The 13,702-nt window shown below is 32.5% G+C and overlaps 2 protein-coding genes and 1 pseudogene across 2 annotated transcripts; 2 read left to right on the plus strand and 1 right to left on the minus strand.

Annotated features, from left to right (window-relative positions):
* Nucleotides 1-1,528: 1,528 nt before the first annotated feature.
* LOC146907297 (uncharacterized) lies at nucleotides 1,529-2,197 on the minus strand. Its single transcript, XM_085725549.1, has 2 exons — nucleotides 2,056-2,197; nucleotides 1,529-1,969 (listed from the first exon to the last, which is right to left on the minus strand). The coding sequence occupies exon 2, from the start codon at nucleotides 1,938-1,940 to the stop codon at nucleotides 1,650-1,652; it is 291 nt and encodes a 96-aa protein (XP_085581675.1). The 5' UTR covers nucleotides 1,941-1,969; nucleotides 2,056-2,197; the 3' UTR covers nucleotides 1,529-1,649.
* A 6,202-nt stretch (nucleotides 2,198-8,399) lies between these two features.
* On the plus strand, nucleotides 8,400-10,549 carry LOC146907298 (UPF0481 protein At3g47200-like; annotated as a pseudogene).
* Nucleotides 10,550-12,943: 2,394 nt separating this feature from the next.
* Nucleotides 12,944-13,702, plus strand: LOC146907299 (uncharacterized). Its single transcript, XM_085729074.1, has 2 exons — nucleotides 12,944-13,122; nucleotides 13,186-13,702. The coding sequence occupies exons 1-2, from the start codon at nucleotides 12,944-12,946 to the stop codon at nucleotides 13,700-13,702; spliced, it is 696 nt and encodes a 231-aa protein (XP_085585200.1).

Below are 13,702 nucleotides of genomic sequence, written 5' to 3' on the forward strand. Positions count from 1 at the left end.
CATGTTTCCTCTTCTCAATTACCAATCGGTGAAGATAAATATTCTCGTGAAGAAGATGAAAATATAGGATTGATTCCTCAATTCAGTGACGGCAGTTCAAACAAAATCACAACCGAGAGACAACACTAGTTTTATAACTAACACAACATCACAACTTTTATTTGGTAGTGGTGTGTACGGCGCCTACTTCTTTAACCTAATAGATCAAAATATTGTTTTTGTTAACATAGTTTAAGACGTTTATGTGTTGATCTAGAATTGTTTCAATTAAATTCACGAGTTAAAATTTTGATCTAGAATTGTTTCAATTAAATTCACGAGTTAAAATTTTAAATCGTAGAATTTAGTCCAAATGTTAAAATTTTATGAAATTGATAGTCATTTAACAATATACATTTTTTTTTTCCAAGTTATGCCTCATGATCTGACCCAAACCAACAATTTGGATTTGAATGAAAAAATACGGGTTTTTGACTCAACCTAAATCAATGTAATTCAATTTGATATGATGACAAAGTTTGGTCAAAACCGACTCGTTGAAGAATTAATTAATCTCTAATGCTTCGTTCTTCAATTTTAAGAGCACAACTATTTTGAGCATTAGAGCACATCTAAGCTCGGCCAGGCATGAAATGGGGGTTAAACTTTAGAGGTGAGATACACTTTATTTATGTATATATATAGCAAATCTATGTCTCACTCAAACCAACTTAGGGTTAATTTGGATTTGAGAAAAAAATGATAATTGTTCTTAAAATTGAGTTGGCAAAACATCACTCAAACCAACTTAACAACAATATTTGAGTTAAAACTAAATAACATAATCATCCAAGCATATATATACATCATATGTAGATGCTTGTAGGAAATGGAAGAATCATCCAAGCATTGAACACTTAAAACTAAATTAGTCCTTGAAAGTAGTTGTCAATGTCAATTGTCAAATTAAAATTGTCAAATTTTAACAGCTTTAAACGGTTCAAACCGGAACAAAACCACAATCAAACCATTCAAATAACATAATCATAGGTCTTGTTCAAAAAAAAACATAATCATAGGTGTTGGTTCAAGAATCAATTGATTGAATCGTCTGGTTCAATTCGATTTTTGAAACATTAAAGTTTTATCATTGACAGAGTCTTTCATCTTGTGGATAACGCCCAAAAATTGGAGTAGAATAAGATAATGTTTCAAAATACAACATGTGTATGAATGTCTTTAATTGCTATCAATACAATATACTTACAACTCCTGATGATACCATTTATGTGTGTGAGTTTATAAAGATTTTGTAATTTCGTCTATGTAAAAAAAAATACAGTTAGAATATCTAGTTTGATCATTTGCCAAATGTCTATTGCACCGTAATTAATGTTGTTACATGTACTCACGAGTTCTCTCACCAAATTGGTGGAATTCATTTCATTTCTTAAAAGAAAAGAAATAGAAGACTCTTTCTAAAAGATAAAGTCCATAGAAAGCAAAAAGAGAAAAGAAAACGAATTCTAAGAAAAAGAAGATAAGGATATTTGGTTAAGCCATTAAATTACCTACTGTAATTCATGATCCAAAGCATTATAATATATAGGTATAAATAAAATTAGAGAAGGCACTCTAGGGCAACAATATTAATCATTGCTCATATTTTTCTACATTAAAATTGCATATCTCATACTATCATTTACCATAATATGATTGATCTCAGAAATTTGGCCAAATTCACCAGTGGACCAAACCCCATCAGAACCATTAACACGAGGATTAGAGACACAAGAGAGTATTGAAATTGGAGCTTGAAGAATAGCATAAATAACTGAAAAACCACTCCATCCATGCCCATGTTGTCTTCTTCCTCTTTCACCTCCAAACATTGCTACTTCAACCCCCCCGTTCCCTTCTTCAAACATGTTCTCATCTGCCACCTTAGAACTCTTCTTCATCTTATAAATATTAATTCTTCTCACTGCAGCTACAAGATGCCACATCTACAATTACCTTACTTGGTTTGATGAAATTGAATTTAGAAGAAACAACAATTATGTAAGTACTACTTACTAGCTATTGTACAAACTTCAAACTTCAAAAGCTTTGATTATTTTGAATGATATTTTTCAATATAAAGATGTGATGAACTTTGAAGAAGAAATTGATTATATGATTGAAAGGGTCAACCTCTATTTATGAGGGTTAATTGATAATGGTATTAAGTGGTGGTATTGCTAGTGCTTGTGTTTATCACCAAAGTTTTTTATGGGTATCTTTTAGTTTAAAGAGCCAACCAACTATCACTAGCATATTTTTTTTATTCATTGATAATTATATGTGGGGTCTATTCAAGCCCAACATGCCGACAAACCTACCTAATAGTACAAATTATAGTCTTCATTTGTCAAATTATGGGTTTACAACTTTACATAATAGATTTGCTATATATACATATATATACTGGTTTACTATTTTACCTAACAAAAGGGTCAAGCTTTTTGAGGTATAGTTCTGTTCATTTTGTGGTATAAATTAAAGGGTCTCAACAAATTGAAGCTAAATGACAAAAAGGCTAGATAGCTAAAGATATTGTGGTAATTCTCATCAATCATTTGGATGAGTAACTTTATCAACAAAGAATCATCAATTACCCTCCAATGATTTTTCTGGACCAGGTTCTGCTGCTGTAAAAACAGCACGCAATTTCACGCTGTATTTGATATCAGCCATTCATCTTAGATCGAACGGTTGAGATTGAAAACTGTGTGTTTTTAGTTCAAACAATCTCTGCCATCCAACTTAATCGGACGGCTGTCATTGATTACAGCACCCTGCTGTTACAGCAGGGAATCCTATTCTGATTTTTCTTTGTATGACATTGCATTGTATGGTAACAAATTATCATTGTTGATGCAAAGTTGTATAGATTCCCCACAAATTTAGTCTGTGTTGGGGAATCAATGCCGATACCTATATGTGATGGAGACATATGTGGTGGCATAGATTAGTACCATTTCTCCACTAAAGATTAAGACTCTCATGGTTATCTATTATCTATATTCCTTTCTTGAACCTTGAAGAAAGCCAAGATACGGATAGATATGCATATTATTATAAATAAGTTATTAATAAATCAAGCTATTGGATTTTAAACTAACCAAATAATAAGTTTTGTATAATATCTCTTAATATGGTACATGATCTTTGTACTTAGGGGTAGTCCTTCTTGGGACAAATTGATGATGCCAAAGATCAACTAGCTGGCCATAGTGGTCCCTCACTAGGAAATAAGATATTTTTTTGAAGGGTATGGGGAAATAACCCTACCAAGAAACTAGATTAGAGAACATGCAGGAAGGAAACATGGTGGACATCTTCCACAAGGGAGTTCGAAATGAAAGTCAGTACTTAATTAACACAATAATGTTACGTTGATGTCCTTTTTTTCCTACTTTAATCATACAACACGTGTGAAAAGATATTTTAGTAATTTCACCCTATGTGAAAGAGAATGTTGGTAGAAGGTGTGTATCATATATGGTGGTCAATGTATTCACCACTCTAATTAAAAATCTTTTAGAGTAAATTTAACGAAAGATCAAACTTAGGTAAACTATCAAATATTTTATTTTGATGAAATAAACTATCAAATACTTGATTAGTGTCTGTGAATTTAACTCAGTTGACAGAGACATTGCATAATATATATACGGGTCGGAGTTTAAATCTCAGACATCCAACTTATTCACTTTATAAAAAGTGAATTTCTAGCTAAAAAAAATACTTGATTAGCTTGCCTTAGTACATGTTTCATTTGGAGACAACTCACTCCTCAACTATCCCTTGAATCGAGAATGGATCCTGTGCAGTGACTGCAGGGTCCAATTAAATCTCAGCCTTTGAAAAGAAATTAATGTTTTAAAATATAAATGTTGAAAATGTAAAATTAGGAGAGATAAGACATTTGATGACATAGATTCTACATAGTAGAAAACTGGAAAAAAAAAAACACACAGGAGAGAATCCATTCCCCCTTCAATCATACTCTCGCCAAAAGCATAGCAAGAGACAAGAGTGAGCCTTGTGACAAACTTTTCTTTTTGAGGGGAGCCTTGTAACAACCTTAGTTGAGTAAATTAATCGCAAAGAGAGAATCAGGGTCGATGGCAGATCAATATCGCAAGGGATAGGGACAATTGCTCCACAATATTTTTATGTAAATCATAATAAAATTTCAATGTTCTGCCATGTTAAAAAAAAGCTGCCCCGACTGGTTAGGGAACAATTTAATTTTTTCGAAAAGTATTTTCAGACAGTGAAATAATTATAATTTTTTTGGATGTGTACATCAAAAGAGATTTAGCATGCCCACTTCAGTCATGAGACTTATTTCTTGCTCCAAAGTTTTATATATATAGAGTAATATTTATTAAAATTTTCGTAAAAAATAAAATTTACTGGAACTATTGGAATTTAGAAGCAGTCAATATTCGTTGATTTGCTGCCACTTGCCATGTGTTTTTTTGTTTTATGAAAAGAAAAATATGGGCAGGTGTTGCTATTCGCAAGTGTAATATGGAAATGCATATTTTAGGTTTTTGGCATGATACTTCGTATGTTTTATTAAAGCCTGTAATATTTGTCTTTATCAATCATGGACTACTATTTTCTTGCACCTGCCAAATAAAATTTATGCATAGCACGTATCAGAGTCAATTACAACTTGGGTTCGCTCCTTGGTACTTCATAAGCAGTCAATATTCCTTGGTATTAATTTTTTTTGGTGACGGTCGGGGATTGAATCCCGGACCGGACCTTGCATATTATTATGCATTGTCCCTGCTAACCGAGCTAAGCTCACAAGGACATTCATTGGTATTATTTGTTACACTTAAAAAAAGTATTAATTGTTATGTTATTTTGTGAAATAAATAAATTAAAATAATCAATCTTAAAACACAAATTATTTCACCATTAGGCGAGATTTAATGGTTGAGATGGTGAAGTTCGAATCCTTCAATTAATTTCGATGGTTTTAGATGAGTCTTTCCAATCATTTCCAATGAACTAGTCTTCGTAAGTTTGTTGGATTGACTAGTACTGCAAATTTCAATTGTTGGAAATCGAATTACTAACTTATTGTGGGTTAGATTATGCGATATTGTATTGAATCAAAATAAGTTTTGAACAATGACTTGGAAGTCTTGATAATAATAAAGTATGAAAAAAAAACAATTTGATACGTTAATGTATTCAAGTATGCAGTACCATAGAATTAAAGTATGACTCTTAAAGTCAAGTTTTGGTTCTAAAATATCAAGACTCTTAAACCTTGTATAACTTAGATCAAGATATGTGAAATTCAAAACTATTGGTCTGTTGGATCCTTTTCAGCCGAATGAGAAATCTCCATTCATGTTGACTAGGTTTCTGAATTGACAATTTATCTGATTGACTAATACCGGAGACTCCAATCATCTCAAAACAATTAGCTAACCTATTGTGGGTTATATTAGAGAATATTGAATGGTCGAGATTGTTAAATTCAAAATTGTTTGTCGTCTGGATCATTTTTCAATCGAATGAGAAGCTTCCTTTCATGTTGACTTGGTCTCTGAATGGACAGTTTGTCGAGACTTATACCGAAGACTCCAATCGTTGGAAAGCGATTTCCTAACTTAATGTGGGTTAGATTAGGGGCTATTAAACGATCAAGATTGTGAAATTCAAAACCGTTTGTCGTATGGATCATTTTTCAATTGAATGAGAAGCCTTATTTCATGTTTATTAGGTTTCTAAATGGACAATTTGTCGGATTGACTTATACCAAAGACTCCACTCGTCGGAAAATGATTTCCTAATTGATTGTGGGTTAGATTAGGGGATATTGAATGGTCGAGATTGTGAAATTTAAAACCGTTGGTCGACTGGATCATTTTCAGTCGAATGAGAAGCCTTCTTTCATGTTGATTAGGTTTCTTAATGGACAGATTGTCGAATTAACTTATATTGAAGACTTCAATCGTCGAAAAACAATTTCCTAACTTATCGTGGGTTAGATTAGGGGATATTGAATGGTCGAGATTGACAAATTCAAAACCGTTGGTCGCCAGGATCAATCGAATGAGAAGCCTTCTTTCATGTTGACTAGGTTTCTGAATAGATAGTTTGTCAGATTGACTTATACCGGAGACTATAATCATCGAAAAAGAATTCCAAAATTATCGTGGGTGATATTAGGGAATATTGAACGGTCGAGATTATGAAATTCAAAACCGTAGGTTGGTTTGATCCCTTTTGAGTTGAATGAGAAATCTCCTTTCATGTTCACTAGGTTTGTGAATTGACAGTTTGTCAGATTGACTTATACCGGAGACTCCAATAGACATAAAACGATTTACAAACTTATTGTGGGTTAGATTATGGGATATTATACGTTCTCAATGGTTAGTTTGTTGGATTTTCTTATATTGAAAATTCCAATCGTCAGAATCGAATTGCTATTTTATCCTTTTATAATATTATTCAAATTATTATTTGAAAAAATTAATTTATTAAAAATGGGTTTTTATGCTAGTTATAATATTAAAAAATGTGAAGAAAAAAAGGTCAAAAATGGGTTACTGCCATGTTAGTGGCTTGATATATATAAAAATAATTACTTTATCGAAAAAAACTTTTAACTATTACTCCCTCCGGTCACATATATAAGCAAAAATCAACGTTTTAGGTTCATGGAATAATTAACGTATCTAGTCACATTTATAGACCAAATACATTAGTTATTCAATGAACCTAAAAAGTTGTGTTTTGCTTATAAATGTGACCAGAGGGAGTAACTTTTAACTCTTGAGAAGTTACAATTCTTTTGAACACGTTTAAACAGAAACAGTTATTTTGGACATGTTTCAAACTTTTGTTGGTTTGTAGACAAAAGGCAACAGTTTGTTTGGGACACGTTTCAAACTATAGCTGGTCTGTTAGTCTTAACTTCAAACTGTATGTTTACTATGTGTTACGATATTAAAGTTGCATTTTTAAAATTGTTGATAATTTGATTGATTCTGATGATAATTTTATCATTAAAAACTTTACTTTTTAGTGTAATTTTGTCAGCCTCTTTGTTTCTCATATATTATATTACTTGAAGTTATTTATTCTGACTTTTTATTTGCAAAAATCACTACACTAGATTATAACATTATTTTGCTTTCTCTCTTTGACTTTTCAAACATGTTTATTATTATCAATTTGTTTATTTTATTTGTTCTTTTAACATGAATGTAATCAAATATGAAGATTGAGAAAAAAGAAATTCGAAAAACACAATCCGGTAATATTATTTGGAAAGAAAATAAAGTTAATAACTTAAATTAGTGTAATTTTTGCATTATTTTTTGTAGTCGTTTCATAGCATAGTATTGAATGTACAATCAATATGATATTTATATACAAAACCCGTGCATCACACGGGTTAGAGTCTAGTACTCCTATATGAGCCACCATTAACTGAAATGGGAATGACTAATCCATTAACTTTGTACACGAATAGTCCCATAAAAAAATGTGAACCATTAAAAGTCGGCAAGTAAGTTAATGTATCATACTTATAACTTGGGAAATTGAAATACATAGTGGAATGGTGATTAGGATTAGCATATATAGGGAGTTAACGCTTGCAAAGTGGAGGGTAAAATTAGGGGGAAAATTAGGGTAATAAACAATAACTTGGGGGATAAGCTTTAGTAAGAAAGATTATTTATAAACTTACATGAAAAATGTAAATATTTGTCATTGATGTATAAAAAATACGGGACAAATTCTTTAAAAAAAAATATGAGACTAATTAACGTCATCTTTAACATTAATGAGATCTTTATTATTCGGTAAATATTACGACATATTTCTAATCAACCATTTTATAATATTTAATAACACCTATTTCTTTGTTTCTACCATTAACATAATTTTTAACATTAATTTTTTTTCGTATTTTTCAATACAAATAACATTGCAAATAACTTTATAATTTTTTTTTTTTTAAGCATAACGGGTCTGTTGCGAGTTATATATTAAAACGTGATGCTTAGCCCTTGGAAAAACGTTAACTAGGTTTCTAATCCTAAGGAATTAAAATCCAAACAAAAAATAGTAACATAGGGAGGACGCAGTTAAATTAAATTCTAGAACAGGAAAAGCAATGATCCTTTTTCGTTGAATTTTACTTTCCTTGTCCATTGAGTAAAATTCTGAGGACAAGTTACTTTAGTTGTGAAGAGGACAGGTATAAAATTTGATTAAATTGGAAGTGTAAGAATTTTTTTAAGCAAGCATATTTATTATTTACTTATCTTGTTCATTAAGTAAAGGTTTGAGAGCATGAAAATCTTAAGCACTACACTGAGCCCATATTATATAATACTCCATCCGTTTCAAAATGAGTGTCGTTTTAGGTGTTTACACACATATTAAGAAATGCAATGATTAAGAGAAAGAGAATGGTTATTTTACCAAATTATCCTTATTAACTATTGGTTAGTTTCAAAAGTAATACTTTGGAAGTAGTGTGCAGAGTATTAATTGGAGGGTACAATTGAAAAGAAAAAGTTATTATTGCATTGGAAACTGAAAGCGACACTCATTTTGAAACAAAATTTTTTGGTTAAAGCGACACTCATTTTGAAATAGAGAGAGTATTATATAATACACGTTTTGATTCATATTTTGGTTAAGTTTGAAAGATCAATATTCCTCATTCTCAACCATTATTATATTGAATAAATGATGGCATCCCAACCTACACACTTGATCAAAAAGTTGTGGAGCTACAAAGGTACATAGATACAAATCCAACATCCGAAAGTTCACGACCAAAGATACAAAGGGTGCAAGAGTATCTCAGAAATAGAAAAAAATTTGAGAAGCATTACTCACCCAAGTTAGTGTCAATAGGTCCTATCCATCATGGCAAAACAGATCTAAAGTTAGGAGAGAAGTACAAGCTTATGTGGGCAGCAAAATACATCAAAAACACTGGAAGCATTCAGAAAGATCTGCACAAAAAGATTGCCGATAACATTGATGATCTGAAGGGTCGTTTTAGCGATGATGTTTTAACTTTAACCGGCAACTCTCTTGAAGGCTTTGGAAGCCTCGAAGAAAAGCTGTCGTGGATGTTGTTCGTGGATGGATGCTCTTTGTTGAATATCTTGGAGAAAGGCTAGCTTTATGAACCAGGGCACATGAATATTCTGATCGTGGATGTGGTTTTGTTGAAGAATCAACTTCCTTATGAAGTACTCAAGCTATTGTGGAAAGATGAAGACGAGAGTGGATTGATAAAAAGCATGAGCCGTTTTCCCAACCATCTTTGTCTCATACCAGATGAGTCACAGTTAGAGAAGGAGAAGGAAGGTGAAGGAGAAGGACAACAGTGTATCAATGCCAGATGAGTCACCCAATCATCTTCTTGATCTGCAGCGTAAAATCTTCCTCACTACATCTAATTCCAAGGTACAATAGATATAACAATAAAAAGTACTAAAATAAATAGACATAACAAAAGAAATTAGAGACAAAAATATTTCGTTACAAACTTAAGGACAGAAAAATATTCTTTCCATTACAAAATGTGATATTTATTATATATTGTACAGAGGAAGTATGATTTTGTAGAGATGCTTCTTTATATAATGGAGAGGTGGAGTTTGTATCAAAAGACAAATTCCGAGTTGACTACATACAGAAAGAATTCAAAGACAAATGTCGAGTTGATTACATACAGGAACATACAAGGATCTAAAAGCAGTAGGAATAAGACTCAAGTCAAGCAATACACCAAGGCCAACAGACATAGATTTCTCCAATGGATGGTTCGCTGCAGAACTGACTCTTCCTATGACCGTTGTGACCGACAGTTCAGCCCCTACTTTCCTCAACCTGACAGCATATATATGAGATGTGTCCAGATTTTGAGAATGACTATGGAATTTGTTCTTTTGTGGTTTTCATGGAGTCGCTCATCGACCATCCTGAAGATGTGAAGGAATTGAGATCAAAAGGGATTTTGCTCAATAAACTTGGGAGTGATGAGGAAGTTGCCAATCTTTTCAATATCATAAGTACCGACTTGAAACAAAACGGAGAAATATATAGTGAAGTTATATGCAAAATACATGAGCATTACTGTAATAAATACAAGACTTGGATAGCGCAGCGTTTTCACACTCACTTCAGCAATCCTTGGGCCATTACTGCATTCCTTGCTGCGTTTATCGCCCTTGCTCTTACTTTCATTCAGACATGGTTTACGGTTAACCCGGCTAGCAAATAAAGGTGGTTCGTTATGAATATGTTGTTTTCATTATGGCACTCATTACTTCTCTGTGGATTGTGTTGAATTTTTTTAATGAATAAATTTTAGGTTAAGTTTACGTGTATATTATGAATAAATTGTGTTAAGTTTGCGCGTACGTCTTAGCTATGAGTATTTCAAAAATAAAGAGTGCCTTTATATTTATGTTGTGTGTTTGAATTGAAACTTGAATAAATTAATATTCTCATAGATGATCTATGTGTTTCTATATTGTTGGGATTATGTTGATTTTTTTTAGATGAGTTATTTAATATTGTGTTCATCGACATTGCAATAAGTGAATAGACTCAAGTGAGTTAATAAGACAAGTATATATTATGAGCAATGCTATATATCTAGAAAAAAAACATCAAGAATTCTTTAAGAATAAAGAGCAACCAATCACAATGCACTATTTGCCACAATTCGAGGAGGTGTGGCTGAAAAATAGGAAGTGGACAAATAAATCATGCAATTAAAACTTGCCACATGTATTTTGAAAAATTCTTGATGCTATTTTTCTAGATAAATAACATTTTCCATATATTATAGGGTGGGTATTCATAGACATGACAACGCACAAATTATTTTTGTTTACGAAATAACCTACCAACAAAATTCAACTGAAATCTAATCACTAGCTATGAAAATGACATATTTGATGAATAATTTCTTTATCAACTTCAGCACAAAGCATTTTTTTTAAGGAAACTTCAACACAAGCTTTTTCACAATTAAGTGCAATAGAAAACGGAGAAATGGACACCTTAGTTCTCATCTTTCAACTAATAGAGCTTTAAAAAAAGTCCATTCTGACGCTCCATTTGTCAAAAGTAGTAGGGTAACAATGTCGTATTTATAGATCTGATGAAATTAAGCGACTCCGTATATTTTACAAGAGCCAAAACTATGTCAAATTCAAAAGCATTCAAACACTTAGAAAAATTCTTATAAACTTAGTATCTTAAAATTTCTTAAATGTCGGAAGTTTCTCATTCTTAAAGTTAATTTACTACTCTTTGAGATCTGAAACTGTAAATACATACAAATTTATTTGTAAACTCTAATTATAAAAGTCATCTTGTTGAGGCAAAGAAGTCTCTAACTTGTGTGTTGGGGCAATTGTGTGTTGGAGCAATTGTAATATTGTGTGATTATAGTGAAAAGAAACTTTTATAAGTGCAAGGGGACTAGACTAACCTTGAATTGTAGGGTGAACCAGGATAATTTTATCTCTCTTTTTCTCTTGCTTGCTCTGTTTTGTTTAAACACTTTAAATGATTTTTAGAAAAAGTCAATACAATTCAAGTCTCCTTCTTGTGTTTTTCTCATCTTCATATGTTATTACCATTAATGAAATAGCAGCAATGTTCGCAAAAAAAATGGAAAAACAACTTTCAAGTTTTTATAATTATGTTTATGAAATTTCTTTTGAATGTAGCGATCTAGAGGTTGAATTTTTTTATGATTTTTTGCAGGCATATTTAGAACTTTAAAATACGGTTTTCCACAAAAGTATTATTAATTATGAATTTTCATTCCTCGTAATTAAGAATTTCTTAAACAATTTATAATTAATTCATCCCTCGTTTAAAAACTCTAAAATTTTATGGTGAAGATTCTTATGTTGTTATAACTAAGCCTAAATAATCAGGGAACAAAATTTTACACGTGACTATATGCTTACTCGGAACAAAATTGTATTTTACTCGTTTAAGTTTAAAAAAAATCCAAATAAATTAAGGCTTATTCGAAATGCTATAAAATTTTACACATCATTTCTATTTATTTTTATAGGTGTCCCTGTAACCAAACTTCATTGTCTCCCTTACATCAACGAACATTACCAACAACATCACTTCAACATAAAATTTAAATCTAATACTCCTATTTCTGAAGAAAAGAATGTCCCTGAACAACAAAGTAAAGATACCTTTTTATCCTAAGATGGTTGTACCTCTCACTACCGTTCCTCCCACCAAACCCAAAAAGAAAACCGCTTCCAAGTCTACGGCTAAGAAGAAGAAACCAGTAAAGAAGGGTGAATCGAAAGCTGCTCTCTCCATGGCTGACCTATATGTGGAAGGGAACCTTCTTAAAGCTTCTGATGCTGACACCATTGCACAAGCATCCAAGAACGCTGAGAATGAAGAAACTTCAAAGATCTCTCCTGATGTTGCAACACCTGATCGTGAAAAAGGTAACTCTGATGCTTCCCTGATTTCTAGTGTGCCTGAATCCGGTAGAAATCTAGGGTTAGAAGATCTGAATAATGCTATAGATAGTATTGAACACATGGATGTGGACATCCTGAATGCTGGTAATGAGACCTAAGTTGATGTCTCTGTGAAAGATCATGAGAATAATGATGAACAAGAGGATGTTAAGCCATATGTTGGATCATCTTTGGGCCAACCTGACAACCCTGTTGAAGATACTGCCACTATTAGTGATAAGAACTAGTTTTGAGACTGCTCCAGAGAAGGAAGTAAACTCTGAGAATACTACTGTGAACTTTCATTCTGAAGGAAATGAAGAGTCTGAAGAAGAACCTAAGGAAAATTAGAGGAAGAAGGTTCTGTGGATAAAGAAAATGATCAATATATGATTGATGTTGACAACTTGGACTCAGAAGAAATCCCTCTGGTAAACAATGTAAGTGAGAGTGTGGCCAAGAGGTTAAGAAGTAACAAAGGAAAATTTGTTGCTTCTGTTACCAGAACCCCCAAGAAAACTGTCTCTAAGAATCCCTCTATTACTGAAATCCCCAAGACTAGGGCGAAGTCAGTTGAAATAGGACCAAAGAAATGATGGAGTAAAGTGAAGGTGAAGACTGCTGTTGGAAGTTCAAGGAAGAGGAAGATTATCTCCTTAAGTGAATCTGAGTATGATGTTGAGGAGGATGTTCAAAGCATCATCATCTCTACCACAAAAAGGTCTGTTGGGAAGAAAAATGTGCAGACTATAGAAAATGTACTCATTGACAAAGTTTCATTTCACCTCCCTGAATTTGCACAAAGGTGGAAATTCATCTATCACAGGAGGCTGGCGTTGGAGAGAGAACTGAGTGATGAAGCTGTCAAAATAAAAGTTGTGATGGATCTTATCAAAGATGCAAGACTCATGAAGATTGTGTGCAGTCTGGGTGAATGTTATGAAAAGTTGGTGAAAGAGTTTCTGGTAAATATTTCTGAAGACTGTGACAACCCTCTGAGTATGGAGTATCAGAAGGTGTTTGTGAGAGGAGAGTGTGTCAATTTCCCCCTCATCATCATCAACAGATTCTTAGGGATTGATGAAGGAAGGGCTGCTGAGCTGGAAATGACTGACAACCTAGTGAGCAAGGAGGTCACTGCTAATTAG

Source organism: Medicago sativa, chromosome 7 (assembly GCF_051527215.1).
Source record: "Medicago sativa cultivar Bolivia chromosome 7, Bolivia_mono, whole genome shotgun sequence".
Classification (NCBI taxonomy): domain Eukaryota; kingdom Viridiplantae; phylum Streptophyta; class Magnoliopsida; order Fabales; family Fabaceae; genus Medicago; species Medicago sativa.

Bases quoted from the DNA above. Each gene is read 5' to 3' on its own strand.
- LOC146907297 (XM_085725549.1), bottom strand. From the start codon at position 1,940: ATGAAGAAGAGTTCTAAGGTGGCAGATGAGAACATGTTTGAAGAAGGG.
- LOC146907299 (XM_085729074.1), top strand. From the start codon at position 12,944: ATGATTGATGTTGACAACTTGGACTCAGAAGAAATCCCTCTGGTAAAC. The intron at 13,123-13,185 runs GTCAGTTGAAAT...TGCTGTTGGAAG, and splicing joins ATCCCCAAGACTAGGGCGAA to TTCAAGGAAGAGGAAGATTA.